At 38.0% G+C, this 26,661-nt stretch overlaps 1 protein-coding gene across 1 annotated transcript in view; it reads left to right on the top strand.

The window, feature by feature from the left end:
- Positions 1-24,880, top strand: part of LOC117336751 — a 40,328-nt gene extending 15,448 nt beyond the window's left edge. Inside the window, exons 4-8 of the mRNA XM_033897378.1 lie at positions 637-2,135; positions 2,625-2,715; positions 3,794-3,882; positions 23,052-23,253; positions 23,621-24,880. Coding sequence (XP_033753269.1) covers positions 637-2,135; positions 2,625-2,715; positions 3,794-3,882; positions 23,052-23,253; positions 23,621-23,835 — 2,096 coding nt within the window. The 3' untranslated portion in view covers positions 23,836-24,880. The remainder of the gene's footprint in view (positions 1-636; positions 2,136-2,624; positions 2,716-3,793; positions 3,883-23,051; positions 23,254-23,620) is intronic.
- The last annotated feature ends 1,781 nt before the right edge of the window (positions 24,881-26,661 follow it).

Here is a 26,661-nt window from a genome sequence, read left to right as displayed (position 1 = left end):
TCTCTTGCAACATTGGGCGAGGGAGACAATGCTCTATAAACGAGGGGACTGGCTACAGTGGAGGAACAGGACCCCACAAAAAATCTAAATCTTTTGAAATTTATCAGATTTGGTCATTAATTCACCGAGGAAGACACAGCGGTGTTTCTTCAAATTCAATTTCTAAACTATACCCCTGCCTCTAAAAGGCAGAAGGGTAGGGCACAATAGCGAAGGTCAAAATGGTGATTACAGTTTAGTGTTCATTTCAGCTGAATTCGAATTATCTTCGGAGCCAGGGAGCTAAATGTGCATTAAAGGAAAGTATTGGTTGGCATGCATGGCACCGAGAGGCATGTCCTAAAATGGCAGAACATGTAGAATAATGTAGTATATAACTTTCATAAAAGTGTATTATTCACTGAAACATCTGAGTGAACAACGCAGGTCTTCTGGGGATTTCGTAATCACTAGGAATCTACGAGAGTGCTAACTTTCTTTATGCTGCTTCTCAGTTCTTGGCTATTGAAATTGTTTGTTTCGAATTGTATAGATATGTTTCCTGTTTTACTTGAACTGATGTTTTATTGTTGAATGATATTTTTGGTATATTATGGTATAAAATCTATAAAAAAATAAATTTTCTGAATTTTGTAGCCGTGAAAATGGGAAGAATTCCGAAGTTGGAAAAGGAAAAAGCTTTGAGAGATGCAAATATATGCCAATCATCCACCGAAGTGTCTTGTACTGACTTCAATTCGCCCTCACTATCGCAGCAAACAGCGTTCTACTCTTCATCAACAGCATCACAACAGAATTTCTCTTTGACCCAACCCTTATATTCACAACAGAATTTCTCTTCGAACCCATCCTTAACATCGCAACAAAATTTCTCGGCCATTTCCTTACCATCACAACATAACTACTTTTCGACTCAATACTTATCATCACAGCAGAATTTCATTTCGACCGATTCCCAGCCATCGGAACAGAATTTCTCTTCGACCCATCCCGTACCTTCACAACCAAATTTCTCTTCGACCGAACCCTTACCTTCACAATTGAATTTCTCTTCGACCCAAACCTTACCTTCACAACAGAACTTCTCTTCGACCCAACCCATATCTTCAGAGCCGTTTGTCAATCAAAGAAATTTACAGTCCAACAGGCGTGCTGCATGTTTGGATAGGGATCAGTATGGAGACAAAAAAATAAACCCCAGCCATTTTGTGGAGCTTGGCAAAGATCTTACAGAGACAAGAGACAAACATTATTTTGGTGACCCCGACAAGGATCCTGCATCATTATGGAGATCAAGTGATACAACTGTACTCCATACTCAAAGAGATGACGATGCGGAACAGCCCAGAGATAGTAGACATAGTTTTCAGAGTACAGAGCACAGCGAGTTTGACATGTTTCAAGAGAAGCATTTTACCTCAGTGGATAAACAACGCCAGTGGAACATGGTTGAAGCGGCAAAAACAACAAAGCCAAACATCCAAATATCAATGGAGGATTTCCCGCAACTGTTTAATAAGACCGTATGTGTCATGAATCAGACATCATTAGAGGAGACGCCGTTCCGCCCACAGACAGAATTTAAGGCTGCTTCGCGGTGCCAACAGCACGATCAACTCAATGATGGAACAATGAAAACTGACGCATCGCAAGATGGGAGTCAAGAGGAATCAATAAGCAAGCGGAACCAGGGCGACGCCAGAAATATTGAACAACACATTCACCAAGAAGCGCAGGTGGACGAAAAGGCATTAAATGAGTCTGGCTCAGTTACTGATAGTCGTAATGGTACTGGTCATGGATACTGGGGAGGAAAGCAATCTGCTAACAATTTATCTGGAAAGGATAAGCAAAGCGCCAGTCAGACTGTCGCGCTTTTTTCTGGGGATAGTTCAAAACAGCATACCCAGTCAGCTGATGACGAAAACCATAAAGTGGATCAGACGCCATTTCATGTAGAAATGGAAACCATTGAGAAGCCTAAACTTGGCCATTCTGAACGAAAGACGTCTTTGGATCCTGAAACCTTGGCTCTCGTTGAAAGTACAACTAAAAGAATGAAAGGGGTAGTGGATGCTTTCTACGCCCCACTGAAGATAAAGAGGGCTATCGTTCAGGACTACTTTGCTAAAAAGGTAAGTATATTTGGTTTTAATAGGGAACTGTATTGCTGGCTTAAGCTTGAGATTTGGTTTCCTGAACTCAGTAGATGTTAATACTTTGTATGTTTAAATTCATTTAATTTTCATCATTTTCAAGCAATTGTACATACACTTGTTTGAATAGTCTGCACGGATAAATGTGTTAGATTCCTTATTCAATCTGTCCTACGGATAGAATCCTTTCGATTTCTAAGTTCAGCTAGCACCACACGGAAAGCGTTTTGTGATAACCCTCTCAATCGTTATTTATATCACGACCATGGTTTTACACAAGTTTTATCGAATATTTCGAGTCTATTTGACTTTGTCGTTATAAAACCAGATGGCTAATGAATCCTTTGCTGACGCTTAATCAGATGATCGATTTTAATCACACATGATGTAGATTTCCTTTAGATCGAAGTGTTATGCATGTTCTGAATCACGCCGGCTGGTCTCTGTCCCATGTACTGGTTTTAACAGGTAACCATGCGGTTTACAACTTTGGAAAATATTCAAGAGGTGTGGAATATATTGATTGCCAATCTTGACGGAGTAAATAAAAGAAATATTGGTAGGTACTACGAGGATTATAAATATATATATATAAATATAAAATTTCTTTATAATACGGATTTATGTACGTTTATATCGAACTTTATGCTATGTCAATATTTAATCTTTAATATCTAATCAACTGTATATTTGTTTTCTCTGCTTTCATAGTTGAAAAAAAAATATTTTTCTTGAGTAAACATAACAAAGTGTCAATCTTTTAAGTCATTGAAAATACTACTATACTAGTTTGGTATTTCTCTACGCTATATTCCACTGGTGAAGTGTATTAAAATACAAAGCATGGCTGTTGTCTTTTATTTCTATTTGAAATTATCTACAATTACTTCTTTATCGATAAATATTTTAAATAACTTTTGAATCAAGTTGAATCACTGTATTATTGCCGAAAGATCTTTAGCCGATCTTGGCTACAGTCAACTGCAATGAGTATATGATTGTAAGAGTATCGATGGTTATGGTTACCATAGTTGTGTTCACGTGTCATGTGTGTGTGACGTACCTACTGTGTCGATCCTGAGGTCATTTACTTAGTTAATACATACAAGAACATGTAAACATACTATGGTGGTTGATTTCGGCCATGTCGCAGTGTTGCTTGCGTAGAGCGAGAGTGCGCCAAGCGAAGAGCGACAATCCGAGCGCTCAAAGCGAAGAGCAACAGTGTGCCAAGCGAAGCGCAACAGTGCGTCAAGCGAAGAGTAACAGCCCCCAATGCGACAGGGCGACATCATTTCAATACCGCACTGTTATGTTATTTATTGTATGGCGTGTTTATTTTGTCGCATGAAACACTGTCGCACTTCGTATGGCGCTCTGTCGCTCTTCGTATGTCCCACTGTCGCTCTTCGTATGTCGCACTGTCGCTCTTCGCTTAGCGCACTGTCGCTCGTTGCATAGCACACGGTCGCATTGTCACTCTTCGCTTGGCGGGGTGTCAATGCGACAGTGCGACATTGCCAAAATCGGTCTAGAGATTTCGGATAAACGTTATGCTTTCTGTAATTTCCTCGCTACTGCTCCTTCTCTTGTTACTTAATATTAGATTTTATTTTTGTAATTATTTTTATTTGTAGCCTTCTGTTCTTGTGTGCCTGGTTTCAGTAATCTTGATGAAGCTGACAAGGAAAAACTTACTTTACGAGCCTATCTAGACATCTGGACGGTATGTTGTTTACATGAGAGAGAAAGTTATAACGTCGATATACTAAGTACCTTATTTGAGAGAGAAAACTATATCATCGATATACTATTACCTTTATTTGGGAGATACAGCTATATCGTCGATATACGTATTACCTTATTTGGGAGAGACAGCTATATCGTCGATATACTAAGTACCTTATTTCAGAGAGACAGCTATATCGTCGATATACGTATTACCTTATTTGGGAGAGACAGCTATATCGTCGATATACGTATTACCTTATTTGGGAGAGACAGCTATATCGTCGATATACTAAGTACCTTATTTCAGAGAGACAGCTATATCGTCGATATACTTATTACCTTATTTGACTCTTTGTGAAAGAAAGTGTTATGTCGACATTTAGATTTCGTTTCGGAATTTGGTTTGGTTTGTTTTTGTTTAACGTCCTATTAACAGCCAGGGTCATTTAAGGTCGTACCAGGTTTCGGAAAGTAAGTGTATCAAACAAATAGCATATAATCCGGCGATGATTTCTCATGACACACACTTCTTTAAACAGTGCACACCAAAGCATTTTATCACCCAATAAAACCATCCCACCGTTTCACTCCTCCCTATTGAAAACAGACGGTGTGTGACCATAACATGAAGCTTCATCACAATGATCACATTTATTTTATAATGTGTTCTGCAATAAATTCCCAACTCAGAACCACAGGAGACTTTGTCAAAAATTTCAACATGTCAAAATGTAATTCATAAATCATTTTTATAATTCAATATTTTGATAACATTTCTTCGTATTTATTTTATAATTTTATAAAAGCTTACATAAATAAATATCCAACTAGAAAAAAATTTAATTTGTCAAAAGATTTGTATGCTGAAGATTTTGATATTTTCCTGGAAATATTTTTTTTTCCAAACTTTTAATCTGCTCTACGTTTTCCTATTAAATCCTGTTTTAATTATACAAAAATGGTTCTTTTTACACATGAATATTAAATTGTGTAGCTTATAAGTTTTTATGTGTCCTTTCGTCCATTGATTTCAGTTATTTGTTTTATCATGGGATTAGAAATACTTACCCATCCTTATCTAAGATCTTATTATTTTAGTAATAAAAAAAAAAAACCACACACACACACACAAAAGAATTTGGATTGAAATGATCGCAGCCTGATTTAATATGAAACGTATACAACCTCAGAATATTGCGAGCAGGCTTATTAATTTATGAATTTAGTATGACAATGGCCGCAGCCAAAACTTAGTATTACAAGTGCATGCAAAGGCAAGGACCCATGCTAAATGTCTACCCGCAGGTACCCGGACATAAAGCCCCTTGCCCTCTGACCTAGCAGATTTTGCCTGCACTTGTAAAAAACCGAAACCACCTCTCGCAAGAGGAACCAACATCTCCAGCCTGGAGAAAACCATAATCCTGCCTTTAGCTCCCAGGATATCACGTGGCAAGCATTACAAGATCAGGATTATTAAATTTAGACTTAGCCCTGGCCTGCCAGAAACTCCTAGGATACCTCCATAGCAAGATTTAGTCCCCCAGGGTAAACCATAGCAAGACTATTGGCAGACCAGAGCACAGTCTAGTATAATTAATACCACCAGAATTAAATAATATGACACCAAAAATTATAATTATATGCCTGCTCGCCATATCCTGTCACTCGGAACTGTCTATACAGTTTCTTAATCCATACAAAAACACCTGAGGTTGTATACATTATCATTAGTTATAAAAACAATGATCAGTTGATGTTAAAAAACACTTAATAATAACATCCAATAGCTGAAACCAAGACAATCCTCTGGGCCCCGACCAGCGCGCCAAACTCTGTTCCGTTTAAGTGAAAAAATAGATATCCTGAGCAGCAAGTTCGTACTTGAAGGAAGGCATACATGTTTTTGATAGGGCAGGCGACATTTCCAGGGATACATGGACTTACCACAGTAAATGATTCGCCTTTGATTGCATTTATATAATGACCATCTCTGTAAGGTCTCTATTTGTTTGAATAACCGTCTGTGTGCAAATTTCGCAGATGTATACACTAGTTCCCCAAGCCGGAATAAACCGAAAAATGCTAAACAAAACGCTGCTCTAAATAATAGTGATTCATATTTACTGAAGCAAACATGCGCTAATTTACCACGAATCAATGTCAGCATATCATATGTTATAGGAGCTCTCAAATCTATAGAGACTTTTAATGTTCTTAGGGCCTCAATGGCCTCCGTACAATAAAAGCATGCTTTTGGATCTTGCGAGCTATTGAGCTCATGTACGTAACTAATTGCCGACAAGTACGGGCTTAATGTAGAGGGAGAAGAGCCCTTCTGAGAGTGATGGCAGATAAACATGCTCGATAGTGGCATTGAATGGAGAATTGCAACAGCAGATTGATTATGGCACCGGAATAAGACTTTCTTGTTTTTAAGTCTAAACTCTAGGCCTTGATTCAAGAACGTCCTGTTCATTAATACATAGATTACTCCCCGCATAAAAATAATGGAGTTCCGCGCTACCTTTTAGCAGCAATGCTAAATTAACGTGTTGATTTGCCCATATTTTCTGACATACTTGCACCGGTACTTGAGCCGCTACGTTGTCATCCACACAGTTAATTAAGTCCGTTAGCGAAGAATCAACCTGCTGATGTTCCGGCTCTGGTTCTATATTTACTTCAGTCTGGAGACGTGCTTGCCTCCTCCTCTATCCCTGACCCATCGCTCTCGAGGGAGTCCCTGCAGGCCTCTTCCTGGTTGACAACTTGTTATACACTGGCATAACTGGGTTTTTTTTTTTCAATTTAGTAATACAATGTTCCCACTAACCATAGAACACATACAATGTTCCAATACCACGGAAGATATCCCGAATTATCACAAACTTTCCTATATAACACAGTTTAACAATATTTCCCATATAACATAACAATATTCAAAAGAATACTTCCAATACTAAAAACCGGTTGTTATAAGGGTGCTGGTCATGAACGTGTCAAGTGCTATGAGATCTACTGAAAACTGATCAGCGACATGCAGGATACTCCCAATATACCATTACATGACAAATTATTAACTAAACAATTATCAGATGCAAATAGGCATGCAGTTAAATTGTGCCTCCCTCGTCAGTGAATCTAATCTGACATATAAACGGCCACCAAACCCAGTGCCCTGACTGCTATAAAATTTATATCCCCCTGCACTGGCTAATAGCAAGACCATCTATAATTGAAAGATAACTGAAACAGCCATTAAAATAACACTTGACATCCGAGTCATTATTTCACTCTTAACACTCGCCGTTTTACTCAAATATATTGATCGAAAATCCAAAATAAATTTGTTCAATTATATAAGATTAATTAAACTGTATTATTGGTGGTGATGAAAAGCCGAGGTTATGATAATCCCCAACTTTCCGATCATCAACATTATTTTGTTCATAATTATTTACATTTGATTAATGCGTTTGGCAGCTTTGTAGGGCGAGTAGTTTGGAATCAATGTATTTGCGAAAAATACCGAAGTAGGCAAAGTTTAAATGTCAAGATTAGGTAAAATGATTACATAGAATGATTGCTTATGTTTTCTTTTTTGAAACGTTTTCACCTGTAACATATTGTTTTGCTCTATCTGAAAAAGAGACGTGTATCAAGACTAGCTGTCCTAGAATCTGTGTCTGTTTTTTATTCCCTCAACATTGCTAATTGAGGAGCATGTTATCTTTATTAAAAGTTCTTTTGTATGCTTAGTATACCAAGGAAATGTCGCTTTGAGAGTGATATACCGACTACACGGCGTTATTAAAAGTAGAATGGGGTGGTGTGATATGTAGACCCGTTTTACAAAGGATTCAGCTAATACTATCGTCTAAATATAGATTCTCTCATTATATAATGTATCAGAAAATTAAGGTGCTAGGATACAATTATATCTTATCAATGTCGTTGCCATGGCAACTAGCATGTCTGGTCTTCTCTACGGCCTATGATTAGTAGGTGGATGCGACCTGTAAGAATTAGAATGGCTTCGGTCGGTTTCAACATGCATCTGTATGTCAAGCCAAGTTGTCATTTATTCGCGGAGCAATGTTGATCCACAGGTGCCTGACTCGTTTTATAAAATAATAACATAAAAGAGTACATATAAATGAGAAAGGTTCTGAACTCCCTCAGGCTTGAAATATGATGTATTTATTTCTTAGTACCGTAGCTTCGATTGTATTGGGTGGATTTACGCGAAGTAGGGCTTAAATTAAAGTATTTATTTCTTAGTACCGTAGCTTCGATTGTATTGGGTGGATTTACGCGAAGTAGGGCTTAAATTAAAAAGGAATGGCCAATCTTAAAAATAAGCTATAACATGTTGTCGATTTCTTGATATAAGTATACGAAATGGGGCGTGAAACTTCAAAATTTTCTCGATTTTGTTTTCTCGGACAAGTTGACGTATTGGGGTCACGTACCACACTTTGACTCCATTGGACATAGCTTTAAATACGAAGTCTACAGGTTAATCAAGTAGTACGGTTCATCAGATCACTGAATACAACTATTTCATACACTTACACCCTGCCGACGGCACCGGGACTTTTTATGCATACTGATAGCAGTTTTTCCACTTGAGTAGCCATGTTTTGCCAGCCGCGGTAAGTTTAAACAAGAAATATCTTTAAAAAAAGATAAACGGCATAGTTTTAATGCTGGTAGTTATAATGTAAAACTGCTGGTGAAAAAAGTAACGAACTAATGCGTTTCAGCACGGATAATAAAATTATATCAGTTTGAATCATTTTTGGTGATAATAAGACTGCATTTGAATCAGGAATATATGTGTCATTTGAAAAGATACATCCACTTATTCAGCTTGCATTCAATCTTAAAGAGGCTTACCCGCAGACGGACCGGTAAACGGCACATCTCTGATCACTAAATAAACTTCAGTACACGTTTCTATGTGACAAAATTAGAGGCTTTCCGACTTTATTTCTTGAAAACAATTACAGAATATGTATTTAAAAGACGTTTTAAAACTCAACCTGAGAGGGAAATGTATGGAATATAACGGCAAATCTTCTTTGTAAATCGCCGCTGCCTTTGAAGTTATCACTGTGCGGCACTGTGCACGTGCTTGTTTCTTTGATGTGTCAATCAAATTAGACTCCACTTTATAGCGGGGACGTATTGCGGGTTGCGATTAAATAAATAATATTTAAAAAATGAGGTTTTAATATCACTTTTCAGCGTTTTATAAGGAAAATAAAATGAAAAACTCAACCATTCCAACAATCTGTCATGTGTAAAAAAATCTTTTTCTATTAGCCAATTTTTCTGATCTCTCTGCGGGCAAGCCTCTTTAACTTTGTTCATTTTTAACTGCATATCTGCATTTTGCATTTACCGCTACATTGACCAATCAAATACTTCATCTTGACCAGTAATACCACCTGTCGCGTCATATCCGGGGCCAAAAGAATATTATATGGCTATGCCGAAAAAGCATTCTGATTGGTTATAGAAATGTGTTTAACTAATCAGAATGCTTGTTTAAATTTACCGCGGCTGGCACAACATGGCTACTCAAGTGGAAAATCTGCTATCAGTATGCATAAAAACTCTCAAAAGTTTTTTTTATTAATATCAAACAATCATACTATACCATCCATAACAATTTAATAATATCGACAATTAATATAACTTGATATTACAAATCAACAACAAATATGAGATGCGACCGTTGGACACTACCATTGGGCCAACGTAGGCATTCGACCGTCGCGTTTATTCCGTTGCCGGATCGGGAAGGATCAGAAACACGACCTATAAATGTTTGGAAAGAATTACTTAATCGATTAGAAAAAAAAAATGAATTATATGGATAAATGGAGCATTTTGGATTAAAAAGTTTTTGTAATTATAGGAAAATGGCATGAGAAGGAGGGGAGAGGGGGAGTTTTATTAGATCTTCTCCTAGCTTGAGCATTTTCAAAAATGCTATTACACCAGATATAAATACATTAAAACCTCCCAGTTATTATGGTTTTCAAAATTAATATAATTCATACTAAGGTAAGGTATCAAAACAGCTCTCTCAAATATGACTTATTTCGTTTTAACCTGATAGAAAATGCTGAATGTATTTGTGGTAACCCTTGCGAAAATGCCTTTCATTTTTTCTTTATATTTCTATATCTATATTTCTCTATCTTTACGTATGTCTATACATGTATATATTTCTCTAACTTTACGTATTTCTATATCTATATGTATATTTATCTATATGTATTTCTCTATCTTTACGTATTTCTATATCTATATATATTTCTCTATCTTTACGTATTTCTATACCTTAACATATATTTCTCTAACTTTACGTATTTCTATATCTATATGTATTTATCTATATATATTTCTCTATCTTTTCGTATTTCTATACCTTTACATATATATTTCTCCAACTTAAGGTATTTCTATACCTACATGTATATATATGTGTGTGTCTCAATTTTGAATACGTAATGATTCAACAAACCTAATACGAAATAAAAAAAAAAAAAAAAAAGTAATGAAATCACCCTGTATAGCCTTTATTTCTCGGGCATGGGTTGTTACATACCAATTTTGATTTTGATTGTAATGCTTCTGTAATAGAAGTTTGAAATTATGAACCAAACAATAACGTGTTTAGGTACGATCATTAAAGAAAACAACCATCATTGCTGGTTTAAAGAAAACACTGCGCTTGGGGGTTAAACAATGCTGTTTGTATTATCGATATATTTGTTGTCATCATCAAAATATCAGAAGCGTAATAGGTGTTTATACTGACTGTATATTAATTATGAATCGTTTTAAAAACAGATTAATGTATGTTAATTATGCATTAAAAAAATTAAGGTGTTTATTCTAATTTTGATTGAAAGTACCGAAACAACTTGTTCATGTCTCCCGAAACGACCCGGACTTCTACCGAAACGGCTTCCGAATGTCCCGAAACAACTTCCGAAAAAGTACCGAAACGACTTGTTACCGAAACGACCTGACACCATTGAGCCTGCGACATGTTGTCTGCTCAACTCGCTGTCGCTCTGTCTGTCCACACTGGGTGCCTGACCACTGATGCACATGCTTGACCCCGGGTAAGGCAGTCAAGCATGACACAGGTGAACCAGTCACCAGAGACAATGCAGTGCTGTAGCAGACGACAGTTTATATCACATATAAACCAACATAAATTAAATCATTAATTTACACAGGTGACTAATTGCACTTAAAGTTATACATGTGACCGTAAAATAATTAATTTGTTACACACTCTCTCTCTCTCTCTCTCTCTCTCTCTCTCTCTCTCTCTCTCTCTCTCAGATTAGGCATTTGTCTCATGTCTATAACTTTGATTAGTCCGAGTATGTTAGCTGAAAACGTTTCGTATTTACAATGTCATTAAAGCAACAATAGGAATGCAAATGCACTACATGTATTAGCCAGATATAGTCTTACATAGTGAATTTACCTAGAGCTACCTTCAATTTAACAAGAGAAAATCTAAACTATTTGTTCATGAAACAAAAGAGCATGGCATTTATAGCAAATTCTGTACAAAATATAACGAACATTGAAAGATTACGCAAAAGAAGAACAATAGATTGAAATAAATGGAAAATGGAACAAACATTACACGATGTTATGCACAAATTAGGAATTAATTAACCTCTGTCTTATTAATCAATTCATGACAAACATAATTATCACTGTTTATTGTTCTCCTAATGAATTAAATGGAAAAAAACCTGAACGATGATGAGAAAAATAATGAAGTTAACCAGTTATTTGTATATTGGCTATGAGAACTGATAAACAGTAGTAAATAGAAACATTCTGTGCTATCAACAAAATAAAACATCAACTAATCATTGTATTACATGTAACACTCCAATGAAATATTAGCAAAATAGTTTCTCTGCTTATTGTTCACATATCATGTTTGCGAATCAAAGTTCAGCACAAAGGAGTACTAATTTAGTCCGAATTGGTCACATTTTTAACCGCGAATCCGATCACCGCGCAAATTGTTCCCACAGTTGTTGTTTTCCTTTGACATCAGGAAAATGTCACTTTTTCAAGGTGTGATTCCAGAATTTTTTCCAACCCCAACTATTTGTACTTTCTGGCTTCCAGAATGATCTTTTTGATAACACTCCTCTCGCGTGGCAAGGTTTCCGGATCCGTTGTACATCTGTTCCTCAGGTAATTTAGAATAAAATCAAAATAGTTTGGGTCTCTGTCGATAAAAAACTGTTTCTCGCCCATATATCCAAGCCTATCGTCTGTCATAAGGGCAAACACACTCTCCGGATTAGCCTGGAGACTTGGGAGGGATGTTCGGAAAACTTTCCCTCCCACATCAAGAGTAATAATAGACTTCTCATTTGTGCGGAAGTGATCAATCATGGATCTCTTCCGATGGCCGTCAGGAGTAGCAATCCGCTGCTTCATTCCCTTTTTCAGAATACCTCCACCACAGGTTCTTTAGGTAGATTGGCATGATATGCAATCACGTGGTGCAGGTGCTCTGGATGTTTCCTAAATCATCCGAGAGAGAATAGGAGATCTAGACCTTGACCTTGATTTTGACCGTGACCTCGACCGCGACCGTGACCTCGACCTCGATTTCAACCGAGCTTCCTTCTCAGTTACTCTGGAGGTTGACGTTTTAGGAGATGGACACGGGCCCTTATCCACTCCCTTGTTCCAGGTACTGAACCTTAACACTGACCCTCTTACCGCAGACGAGCCTCTACGCTCCTTTGACTGTCCTGTCCTTGATTTAAAATTTGATGACTGTCCTGACAGACGTGTTTCTCGCAAAGCCTCATCCCCTTCACAGCAATCCAACCTGTTGTAACACCTTGTGGATACAGGCTGGTCACCTCTTGTGCATCGACTATGTCTCCCATCTGCTCTTGAACATATGTACCCACAGTAGGTACACTTCCACCCAAAAGAGGTATGTTGCTCCATTACGTGAGGCTCTGCAGCGGACATGGTCCCAAACCCTTTCTTCTCGGTGCATATCTTACACTGCCACCCCGGTCTAGCAAGACCATCCCGAACATCCTGAAATAACAATAATTAACCTGGTCTAAGAACAAATTGTGATATGGAACAATTCTACATATCAGCATAGCATTTTGCTGGACGTATGCGTCGAACCCGACGGTTATAAATAGTAGGAGTAGATGTAACCACGCCCCCAGTAGTATCCTGGCCTCCCTGACTATCATCATGCGGTAAACCCAATGCTGATGCCAGACCCTCTGTATCACCATTGGACAAAACCGGCCCATGGTTACTGGTGTCTGGAGAAGACGGAAGGTTACCCAAACCATCGTCTATCGCCAGATTGTCTATGGTAGTGTCAATAAGATGTCTGTATCTGGATCCATAGACACCTCATGCCTATCATGTATTCTGGAGGATGCACTAAACCAAATGGGAGGATTGTCGCCAAGATAAGGTTTCAATCGATTGTAGTGGACAACCTTTGCTCTTGGCTTTAATGTTTCTTGGAGTCTATAAGTAACATCACTGAGCTTTTTGGTGACCACAAATGGTCCTTTACATGTTTTTTGAAGTTTAGGGCACACCCCCACTTCCCTGATATAGTTATACAACTACACACTGTCTCCCTCCACTGTCTCCCTCCTGGTCGCCTGCATCATAACTTTTTTTCATAGAAGCACTTGAAAAGTTTTCGCGAGCAAACTCATGAACCCGCTCGATCTTCTGTGACAGGGAATGTGCATAATCTGTTCGATTCTCAGATGTCTCCTGATATGGATGACTGTTCATAAGGTCGATTGGAAGAGAAATATCTCGTCCAAACATCATTTAAGCTGGCGAGTACCCCGACGACTCGTGAACCGAGGACCTATATGTCATCATCAAAACTGGAAGGAGTTGATCCCAATTTCTCTGATTCTCACTTACAAACAGAGCAAGCATGTTTTCCAGAGTTTGGTTACAACGCTCCACTATACCGCTTGATTGTGGATGCAATGGAGTCGTCCTGGTTTTTTCTGTACCTAAGACCTGACACATTTCAGCAAAATCACGACTCTTAAAGTTCCGACCTTGGTCGGAATGGAGCTGTTTTGGAACTCAAAACTGGGATACAAATCTTTCTACATGGACATTGGCTACAGTAGGTGCTTCCATGTCCGGTAGTGGATATGCCTCACTCCACTTTGTGAAATAGTCTACAACCACTAGAATGTATTTGTTACCATCATAACTCGGAGCTAACGGCCCTAAAATGTCGATAGCCACTCTCTCTAATGGCGCACCAACATTGTACTGCTGTAAAGGAGCGCGCGGCGCTCGTGTTGGTCTCTTACGGGACGCACAGTCATCACACACTCGACAAAAGTGTTCAACATCCCTACGCACTCCTTGCCAGTGGAACCGTAGCCGGACAGGGGCAAGTGTTTTCGCCATCCCCAGGTGCCCTGCTGTCCTACTACTGTGCAATTCTCCCATGGCCCATGACCGCAGTTCCTCTGGGAGTATAATTTGTCACTCTTTTTTCCGTCCGTCTGTACTTTCCCATCTCCGACAAAGGACACCAGATTTTATGACAAGGGACTCAAACCTAGCCCAATAGTGTTTTATTACTGGTGACGGATGACTCATCTCTGCCCACGGAGGTTTTGTTTTGTTTTCTATCCAACGATAGATTATCTTTATCACATTATCCTCTAACTGGAGGTTCTTCAGACTTTCAATTGTAATAGTTCCTTGATCAGAAAGTAGTTCAACCTGTGGAACTGAACTTATGTGTTCGTCAGGATCAGTGATTGTGTTTACACAGAATCCACTCTTTTCCGGATGATCTGGATCTTTACTTTCTGCTGTGTCGCAGTGTGAACAAGGAGTGTCCAAACAGGGCCGCCTTTATAGACCATCTGCATTGAAATGAAGCTTTTCTGCTCTATGTTGAATCTGGAAATCATACTCTGACAATCTTTCAAGCCACCTGGCTAACTGACCCTCTGTATTCCGAAAGTTTTGGAGCCATTTAAGGGATCCATGGTCAGTACGGAGCAGAAAGTGATGCCCATAAAAGTAGCAGTGGAATAGCTTCACAGCAGCAACAACAGCCAACAGTTCACGTCTGGTGACGCAGTATGACCTTTCTGGTTTACTGAATGATTTGCTGTAGTAGCTGATCACCTTCTCTTGCCCATTTTGGACTTGGGGCAGTACAGCACCGAGGGCATAATTACTTGTATCTGTGTCAATTATAAGGAGGCCATTCTGCTGAGGATAACTCAAAATAGGGGTGGAGGTGAGCTGATGTTTAAGTACAATGAATGCAGCATCGCAATCACTGGTCCAGTGAAAGGGATTGGCTTTTTCAGTTAATCTGTACAAAGGTTTAACTAGTTTGGAAAAAACAGATACAAACCTTCCATAGTACATATTCCAAGAAAGCTCTGCAATTCCTTCAGGTTCTTAGGCAAAGGCCAACCTTGTATGGCAGATACCTTCTTCGGATTTGTGGAAACACCGTCTCCTGATATGACATGCCCTAGGTACTTAACCTCGCGTTGGAAAAGGAAGCATTTCTTGGGATTCAGTTTTAGGTTAGCAGACCTGATTCTGTCAAAAACAATCTTTTGATTTCCTTACTCCTGTTCAAATGTTTGGGCGAGCACCACGATATCATCCAAATTGTTTATTTGTTTTTGTTTAACGTCCTATTAACAGCCAGTGTCATCATCCAAATACACCAAGGATAGCTTCCAGTGTAGACCAAAAAGGACTGTACTATTTAAATGGAAAAATGTGGCAGGGGCATTACAAAGGCCAAAGGGCATGACTTTGAATTGCCAAAAGCCTCCATTGCCTGTAACAAAAGCTGTTTTCTGCCTATCCTGTTCTGCGACATCGACCTGCCAATAGCCGCTTTTTTAAGTCTGAAGTTGAGTACCAGGAAGATCCAGCGAGAGTATCCAATGTGTCATCTATTCTTGGAATTGAATGGCTATTCTTAACAGTTATACTGTTAAGTTTCCGATAATCTATGCAGAAACGCAGCGAGCCATCCTTCTTTCTAACCAAAACTATTGGTGAAGCAAAAGGTCCATTGGCAGGCTCAATTATGTCATTAGCCAACATGTTCTCAATATCCTTCTCTGCCTCTGCTTTTCTGGCAAGTGGTATCCGCCGAGGAACCTGCTTGAAAGGCTTGGAATCACCTGTGTCAATTGTATGTATAACTAGCTTCGTGTTACCTATATCGGTTGACGAAGCAGAAAATATATCAGTATACTGTGACAAAAACTTCTGTACTTGCAAGGTTTGACCTTCTGTTAGTTTTTCCGTGGAACGGCTAAGTAAATCTTTCATGTATTCTGGTAAAGCTATGTTGTCTAAGGCATTCTCAGAGCTAGATTGACTCGACCTAACATCCGCTAACTCACAAAAGCCAGCCACTGTACCCTTGAAGACAGTAATAGGCCTCTCCGAAGCATTCATAACACGCAAAGGTATTTCACTTTTAGGTGGTTTAGTCACAGTCCTAGCAACAAAAATCCGGTGTTGAGAAAGAAACCTCAGGGAAGGTTCCACCAGATAGTCTGCATCTACTAGTGGGGTGACACCTAAAGGAGTGTCAAAGAAAGAATGAAGTGTAGTGAGGGACGATAACTCTGGTTGAGCACGAAAGACAGATAAAAAATAAATGCTAAAGATGATATAGAAATTCCGTCTTGAGTTCAGAGGTTCCATGCACGAGTCATGGTTTACATTATAATCATTCAATGTCAATATTTCGACCAATAAGAAGCCTCAGCGTGGTTCTATGGCAAGAGAACCCGTGAGGTTGAATTTGCATCTAAAATTTGACCAATTGAATTCCTCCATGTGGTTGCTATGGCAATGAATCCCATGTGGTTGAATTCGAATTCTCCTATTTACCATTTTGAATCCAAATCCAATATCTAATCTTCGACCAATCAGAAGCCTTGATATGGCAATGATACCCATGCAATGGAATTTGCAGTCCCCTAATACCCCTATATATCAAATACCAATTGTAATCGAAATCAAACAATATCTAAATTTTCACCAGTCAGAGGCAAGTAAGTCTGTGGCGGCCATCTTGGTAGACCGATCGGAAAATAAAGCGTCATGCAGTTGCACACCCCATGATCTTGGAGAACACCTGTGTCAAGTTTTTTTAAGTGGGGGATTTAATAAAGTATTGGTTATCTTATAACACTGGTAACCCCCAAAACCTTTATTTCCCTTCCTTTAGCATTAATACCTTCACTTGCACTTAATTTCCTCATTTCACTTAATAAATTTGTATCCTCACTTGCACTTAATTTATTCGCGCGACATTTAAAACTCTCAATTACGTTTAGATATTAATACTGCCGCGAGGAAATTGAAGGTTTGGGGGTTACCACTGTAATAATTTTCACAATTCTTCAGTTTCATGGAATATGACACATTAATTGATTATGGGACAGCAATTGGCATCTATCCAAGCATACATTCAGGGCCTCTTGTGTGTTGTTCAGTGAGGTACATCATTGTAGTCACCCACTACTATAAGGAGACCCAGCCTCAAAACGATCCTGATTGCAATATATATTTATACACGTGGTGATAAAACAAGCAAACAAACAAACCTAAGTTCATCTTAGAAACAGATGTACTCGCGGTATTCTAATCGATAAATAGTGACATATACCATCAAAGTTAAAAAAAAATGTCATGCATATCATATGATGTCAAAATCAAGGTTTCTAATGTGTTGTTCATACTGACAATAACTTCCACAAGTGTACACACAACCTTAAACATCACTTCTGGTCTGAACATGATATTGGGACAGAGATCACAATTAACTTCGATATATTTTATGGAGATAGCTGTCAATATGCATCTATAACAAAAGTGAAGATTATTTACATCTGGGTCAGGGTTAGAGGTCAAATCTACATCCAAAAATGTGTTAACGACGGGTGCAACTCGATCGGCCAATCAGCCGGTGTTTTACCCGATTCAAGTCCCTGTGGAGAATATGTTTCTTTGGTTTGTAGGTGTTTTCCCGAGTAAATAACACATGAAACGGGTACTTTATATACCATACGAGGATAAATAGTGTGTTGAGATTTCGAAAATCACAAATACACACTGTTACTGAAAATAGAATGACGTAGGATTCTGGGTGTAAAAAGGCGGGAATTCTTCCCCAGTGCAGTGCAAATGTCTGGCTTACTGGCTTTCAATTATACGTACCCGTGTGCCCTTGGCGGAAACTGTTGCATCACGGACACGACAGAAAACTGAACTTAATGTACCATATATGTCAAACCAAGATTAATCCTGTCTTTGGGGTGGAGATATTTGTGAAAAATATGTTGATAATATCTCTGATATTGTAAAATTGTAAGAAATATTGGCAGTGACAGCAAAATACAACCAGCTCACCGAGCGCTACAAGTTCAATCAGACAAGCAGAACAGACGTAGTAACGTCACTCGTGACGTACGTCCGTACATGTAATAGACTCTCCGAAATGTGTGACCTCGCGGTACATAGTACCTGTGTTTAAAACCCTATTGTGACCGTTCTCTGATAGATATAGAAAAACTAAAGATACTGTTTTCTTTGGAATTACATGTACTTGTGATGTGTGGAGTTTCAATAAGATGGCTTTATGCGTTAATTCTCTAGGCCGAGTTGTGCAGAAACCAGCAGTCAAAGTGTCGATTTTGGCGTGTTTGTACCCAAAATATCTCACTACATTGTGTAACTAGATTATTCCCAGATGTAGATCACACCGAGTTTTGTAAGTGTGGAAAGTTTTATCAAAATGTATAGAGTTGCTTTTCAGTTACCTCCGGCAAAGTGGTCTGAATTAGCCGCATGTACATTACGTTCCGTCCTTCAATACACTACATTCCACACATATTTGTTACGTCAGTCGTGACGTAACATCCGTCACCTCTCGATAAAATACGACCCTTTTTCAAAACCCTATTGTGAACGTTCTGTGAAAGATATAGAAAAACCAAAGATACCGCGCTCTTCAGAATCCTCTCTACTTGTTATGTTTGGAGTTTAGGATTTTTCATTAAAGCGTTGATTTTTAAGGACCGGTTAAACAGAAGCTACCGGTCAAAATGACGATTTTGGCATGTTTGACCCAAAATATCTCATAAATAACAATTTCCACAGGGATACCACACACATCCAGACCTAGATCGAGTCGAGTTTTACAATGGTTCAAAAAACCATAGAGATTGTATGTGCCATTTTTTCCACCCTCAAATCGCTACAATAGCCGGCAAAATGGGTGAATTAGCCCATACTTTCATTTCGCTCCGCAAGGAACGATAACTGAGTTATCGCCCCTTACTACACTCCATTCTTTACTTTCAATGAGGCTATAGGGACCCCAGTTACAAGCATTTCACTATTTGGAGGGATAGTCAATGTTTCTTTAAAGCCACCCTACAACTTATCTCCTCCAATTCCTGTGAAACTGGTAGTAATGGTACCCTAGCACCACTGATATCAAGAACATCATCTCTTAACAGCCTTCTCCCCGCAAAATAAAATTTCCCTAGGATGCCTTCATTTTTAATATCGGCAAACCAAACTTTACGTTTAACCACAAAGCCATTCATTTCAATCTTGACCCGAAGGAAACCTAGCACCGGGGTAGATTCACCGATTGCGGTTAACATAACCTTTTTATCGTGTCCTAGTTTTGCCTGTAGAGCTTTGGGTAAGTGTCTAAAGACACTTTCCTGTAGTATGGTAAATGTTGCCCCGGTATCAACTAGCATAGTAATGGGAAGGCCTTCTATTTTAGCTCATACAGATTCACCTTCATCGAAGGGCGATGAATTACAAACCATTATGTCTTTGGACCTACTCATGTTATCTATGACCGACCTGTGGTCCGCCAGCTCGGTCTTACCTAGTTTAGTTGTTGGGATTGTGACTTTCTTGGTGGACATGATTTATCACTCTGCTGACTGTTTGTTGTTTGATCACGCTTTTTCCCATCATTACTTTTACTCTTTTATTCTCCAGGATTTGTAGAACTTGTCAACTGAGACAAGTTCTTCTCAGATAATCTCCTGAGACAATCTATGTCCTTTTTCAGAGATTGCACCTGGTCTTGAGGTGCGTCTGACTGGTTAACTTCAGATCCATCATCTCTACCCTGGACATATCTCGCAGGCCTACTCTTAAACTCGTCCACCATCTTGTGAGTCTCTTACCTTACTGCCAGAGTTTCTGCCTCCGTGATGTTCTCTGGTTGTGTTTCACGTAACCGCCATTTGATGTCGACATCTGTCAACGCATCAATAGAATAGTCTAATGAGATAGTTTCTAGTATGTCTGCAGTGGCTTTGGGGTATGCCTGACGAGTTAGTTTCTTTATAGATCTTGCAAGATCAGAAATTGTCTCATCCTTCTGCTTCATGCGAGTTTGGAGTTTAGCTTTGTACATTTCAGACTTGGCAGCACTTCCAAAATGCCTCTCCAGCTTCTTTGTCAAAGTTTCATAATCTCTCCTTTATCTGTATCAAGTTCACTAAGAATAGCCCTGGCACCACCAGAGAGACTACCTGCTAAGTACAGCCCCTTCCGATTATCTGTCCAACTATGTCAGAGTAGATTTCAAATTGGGAGACGTACTCGTCCCAGTCATCAGACCCATCATAAATTTCAGGACGCATAGAAACATGTTTCAGGCTAGACTTTAAGGTATTTGACACACGACCTGAAGGGAGAGGGGTGCTGTCTGTGTCTACCTGTATACCACTAAAGAATTGTTTTTCTGCAGCTGATGGTTCTGATCCCTCATCAGTCTGTGAAATTTGTTTGTTACTTTGTACAACCTGGATGTCAGGATCAAAAGTAACACCTTTTTCAGTGTTTTACTACTAGATTTTGACATTGGATCACTCTGATCCACACCCAAAGGTGGATATAAGGTGGACAGCGTGTCAAAAAGTTCCCTGCTGTATGACCTTGACTGACTTTCCTCAGCATCTGTAGGCAATGAGATTAGTGCTGTCTCCTGCACTCTAAAGTTGGCTACTTCATTTTTAAGATCAGTAGTTTGACCTCTCAAATCATCAACTTCAGCCCTAATGCAACCCAGCTCTTTCTGGATAGTGACAGTCTGTCTGAGTAATGCTAATTCAGTGCGTATCTCTTGTAAAAGCATATCAGTTGATGACTTGTCTGCTTTACTGTCCTCCTTAAAGCTGACAGTGCAAGTTAAAAAGCATCCAATTGAGATTAAAAAAATAATACATGTACAGATTTTTCTGCCCGTCCTTAGATACGACACTACCATAACTGGGGAATGTCTCGGAAACGATTTTTGGAAATCTGCAAATATATATATATATTTATTTATTTTTTGTAATCTCAATTGGATGCTTTTTAACTTGCACTGTCAGCTTTAAAGAATGCCAGCATTGTCTCTGAGAGTGACTTACTAAATTTCTCAAGGCTACCATTGGAGTCTGCAATTGTACAAGGGTATTACTGGAGAAATAACGAAATAAGAAAATCCTAGTATAACTGAAACCATAAGCTCATACGATTGTAGTAAGTGTTTACTACAAGGCCCCACGTTGGGCGCCAATGTGATGACTTTTTAACCTGGGTGTCACCACGGTGGGCACTACAGAAAATACCACACAACACAGAGGTTCAAAATAATACAAGGTTTACACTTTACACATTGCTTATAGGTACAATAATAGTTGTGTCGGTGAAGTCAACCGCACATTCTACCACACTCTTACCAGGGGATTATCACCCTAGGTAGAAGTTATCAAGTTCTGGGGTGGACTTCACTCTAGACTGTTGGTAAACTTACCCAGATATGGCAATTATAAATATGTTTCAAACCGTTATACATTTGTATGTGGTTTCAGCTTCATATCGGTTCCTTCATCGAGTGGAGGAGAGTTCATTATCTCAAATTCAAATCTCGTTCTTTAAAAGATATCTTATAATAGAATATATCTTATATAATTTCCTTTATAAAATATCTGATATAATATATCAGATATTTTATTTAATTTTCTTTATAAGATATCTTATATCTTTTATGATATATCTTATATGTTATATAGGATATCATATCTTTTATGAGATATCTTACATATTATATAATATTTCTTACAAAGAAACGTATATAAGATATCTCATTTATTATATAAGATATATTATAAAGTATATAAGATGTCTTATAAAATCTTAAATGATTTGGTAAAATCCTGGATCAGCCGCTTACCTAGATCTTATAACTAATCTTTATGCTAATCGTAATAATTTCATTATCTCAATTGTTGATTTTCCATTTCTAGATAGTAACATTCCTCCTTTCCCTACTTATGATGAATCCAAGGACTTTCCGTGATATATGTCGATTACAGACGAGATGCATACGTGTGGCGAATGCCTTGTTTTCTGGGAGGCGGCGACTTGGTCACATTATACTGACAACGGGCAAACCAGTTGTCCCACTCTTTAAATGCTGTGTGTTAAGCAGGAGTAGAAAAGTACCATTTTGATAGACTCTGGTATGTCTAGACCGGAGGACAGAACCCAATGTCTTCGTCACTGGACCGAATGCTCAACTGAAGGCAAAAAGTGAGGTAGTGCCCGGAGAGACATTAGTAAGGATCGAAGTTGTTAATATCCCAAATTCATTTGCCTCTTACAATCATACAATTGGGGTAGCAGGTACATTTCTTGAGGCCTACGTGTTGGGTAGTTTGCAATATAAAGTTAAACGTATTCGGTGTTTGTTGATGTGTCCAGTTTGTTCCATTGACACCAGTCTAGTTATCATTTTGAGAATATCACTTCACCCGGATTTGACCTAGATTCGTTTGGCGGGTGTCGTTCATTTTAGATTGGAAACAAGCTTTCTTGTCAAGATCTCTTGTTATTAACCTTGATCATTTAAATTTACATGCATGTTATTTGGTTATTTGTTGTGCATCTATGTTCTGTATTTTTGTTTTGTTTTGTTGTGTGTTTTTGTTAAGAAATAACACTATCACAATTGTCGTTTTCTTGTTTATTATATTGCAGATATCTTGCAGTGAATTCTTTATTGACGATGAAAGTTACATCGTCATCGGAGACGGACTTTTCTACAGTAGATCAACAATGACAAAAATCATGAATACCAGTATTGTCCACAAAATGTTTTTATTTGCCAAAAAGCTCAACTCTCTGGCTTTATCTGAGTTTGAATTGGGAGTGCTGTGTGCAGTTCAGTTACTTACAGAAGGTAGTATAACGACTCCAGTTTTGTTTAAAAAAATGAATTTGATGTCGTTAAGTAATTTTCACTGTGTAAAGGATTTGGCGTTTAATCTATTTTCAAGTATATAATTAATAGTCATACTTACTATGTGTGATACAGTAGCCTTCTAGCTTCGCTAGGTGAATTTCTCTTTAGTTCGACGGTAGAACGGCGGGTTGGCAATCCGAGGGTCGCGGGTTTGATCCCCAATGGAGGCAAACTATTCGCCTGCCACACGTATTATAAGTCCAATCACTAATTAACCGAGCCCTAGAGGTAGGCAGTCACACATTGTTTACAGCGATTTGTTTATCTGGAATATATTGGTAATGTTGAAATGTTGCATTTTTAGATGAACTGGAGATAAAAAACCGGGAGGCAGTGGAAGAACTTCATTCTCACTACCTGGATGTCTTCATCAATACCATTTCCCGTAACCATCCTACGACAAGCAGTCGTCTGCTGGTGGACGTGTTCCGGCTGTTTCCACTTCTTAGTGAGATAAATAAGAGCAACACAGCTCTCATGGCCAGAAGTAATATGAAGGGGCCTGATGTATCTAAGTAACCGCATGTGCTCGTCCACCCATGTCATCGAAAGCGACTAAATTTAAGAGGTTACATTTTGTTTGTATTTGTTGTGAATTAAATGGATATTATATCTATCGTGTGAAATGCTCCGGATGTTGTATCGATTCTGTCTCGTGAGGCTAGGTACGGCGTTTTGTTAGCAAGTATGGATTAGAAAATGCCAATGAAACAACAGTATATTTGGCATTACATACGTCATTTAAAGCGTATAACATTATTCAAAAAGATAGACTGGAGTCTTTAAAAAACATGATTTGAATACTTAGATTAATTAGATATTTTGTAAACCATGAAAATACTGATTTATGAATGTTTGATTCATTGGTTATGCGGCTGAATAATGTTATTCCTTGGGCTCTTGTAAGTTGTAGTGAAGTGGAAAACTCTTAGTGATTTTATTGACATAAATGCATTTTTGCACCAGAGCTCCGGATTTATTATTCAATATTCCAGTTCAGCTTACTAAACAGAAACGTTTTAAGCAAATGAAGCTATTATTTGTAATCCAAACACCAGATAAACCTCTAAGCTCTTAACAAAGGCACTCCATTTGAACATCCTTTAAAATGTTTGGATATTTCGAACAAAACCTCGATTTTATTCCCTAGGGTTGTTTGACTTGCATGTTATGGACAATCAACATATTTCAATGATATATATGTAATGAAATACGGGGTAAGATACTCGTTAAGTGCATAGACGTCGCGGCGTCGTTAAACTTGTGTTAAACTTTTTACAGACATCTTAACCCGCGAGGTGAGAGGTCTGAGACATTGCATATTAGTCTCCATCCATTTCCTTCAAGCTCATGTAAATATGTGGCTATGAATGTTATCTGTCAAGGCATTACATATAATGTACAAACAGTTATGGATTTACGGCTTCTTCATATCACATTATATTTACATTTGGTGTGGCAATGCCCTTATATATTACTAGTAAATCCCTACCAAAAGCAGCTTCATCTATGAGAGTATAACTGAAGTTGCCCTGAGGGCGTATGAATATCTCACTTGCAAAAATCATTTTTTTGCGATTCATTAATAGAACGTAAATATAAGCGATAAACTGCCTAGATGCGGCAGACCTACTGGTATAACTGCCACATGTGTCACAGACAAACAATCATGGCGCGCGCACCATTCAGTTTGTCTGTGACACATGTGGCAGTTATACCAGTAGGTCTGCCGCATCTAGGCAGTTTATTGCTTAAATATACTTTCTTACAATTTCATACCGTTTATACAAACAACGTATTACGGTGTTTCTTGATGGGGCCCGATTCGTTATACACTGTGGGTTGTTGAAAGAGAAATACGTCAACGTGGGAGACCAAACAGGGAATTGGTTGAGAATGTTTTGTCCAAGCCTTTTATTACATACATGACTAATATGTTAAATATGTAAATATGTTAAATTTATTTAACTATGTTGATAGAAGTGCTCTCTGTATAATGCTTAGTAAGAGTTTGCTCCTTTTTTTGTTTGTTCTTTATATTAGTTGTAATGTTTGTCACAGATGGGTATAATATTAAGTCGACTTGGCCTATTTAAGAAAAGGGGTATTTCATGTTATGTCTGTAAAGCTGAACAGAAACTTTTGACTCCGAGTGATAAAAAGAATTTGCTCCCTTGATAGAATATGTTAATCATTATTGGTGTATTTCCATGACAACATGAGCAACAATATTAATTCTGTTCGAATTAATTTGATCTTTTTTTTTTAGGAAAACTCATAATAATGCACGTGGAAGTTGTGTTATTGTATTCCTACCGGAGACATGTTTACAGCTACGTATAGCATTTTTGGAAATCTCTCCTAGTCCCCCTTGTTATCTCAATTCTGTATTTTCTGTACATTTCGACAGTAATTCCCGGTCACTTTAGCTAGTATATTTGTAATTTTCTTGTGTTGACGATAGAGTTATTCTTAAATTTGTTTATGAGAATATCTGTATATCAAACGGAAACATATCTATCTTACAAACTTGTGAAAAGATCTTTGTCTTTGACTTCTTAGTGTCTATGGTTTCACATCGAAGGACTAGGTGATGTGCCATGTCTGTGCTATCATAAATGCGAGAGACATGTTATACATCATACTTATGTTGACTTATCATAGTTGGCTTAATGTGCTTCTGTCGGTTCCCTCCTCCTGATAACAGTCAAATATGTCATTATTTATTGTTGCCTTGCAGACAATGATTGCGTCACATTTCGTGTCACTTTTTGATCACAAATAAGAAAAAAACAAAATAAGACAATACATTTGTATATTGCTAATGTTACAATGCTATCCATCTTCTATATTGTATTTATTTGTGCTTATTACATATATCAACGTCTTGCAAGCCAACGACTTTTAAACGCAAAATCGTTTATCAGATTTAATATATGTTCATTGTCATATAGGTGTTGTTAAATAGTAACGAAGATCTATATAATGTTACGTGAATATAAGAAATGTTTCAATATAAGATTGTGTAACATTCCAAAAAAATGATTTTTTTACATGTGTTTTAAATATTGACTTGTTGATATGGTATTAAAACCCAAACGTTATGTCGTATTTTGTGAAATACTTATAATCAGCGAGTAATTCTATCATTTGGCTAATTGTTCTGTTCGTTCTGCAAGACAAATCACCACCCTACAGTGCATACTATTGCGAAACCTGCCAGAAGCATTGAAACACCGAAACATATCTAAAATAACGACAAAATCAAGTTTTTTTCGAAAATTTTCATTTTTTTTTCTCGATTTTTTGGAAAAAAAATAAACCTTGAAAACAAATTACAATGTA

Source organism: Pecten maximus, chromosome 10, assembly GCF_902652985.1.
Source record: "Pecten maximus chromosome 10, xPecMax1.1, whole genome shotgun sequence".
Taxonomy (NCBI): Eukaryota; Metazoa; Mollusca; class Bivalvia; order Pectinida; family Pectinidae; genus Pecten; species Pecten maximus.
This window is presented reverse-complemented; position numbering and strand designations above follow the sequence as displayed.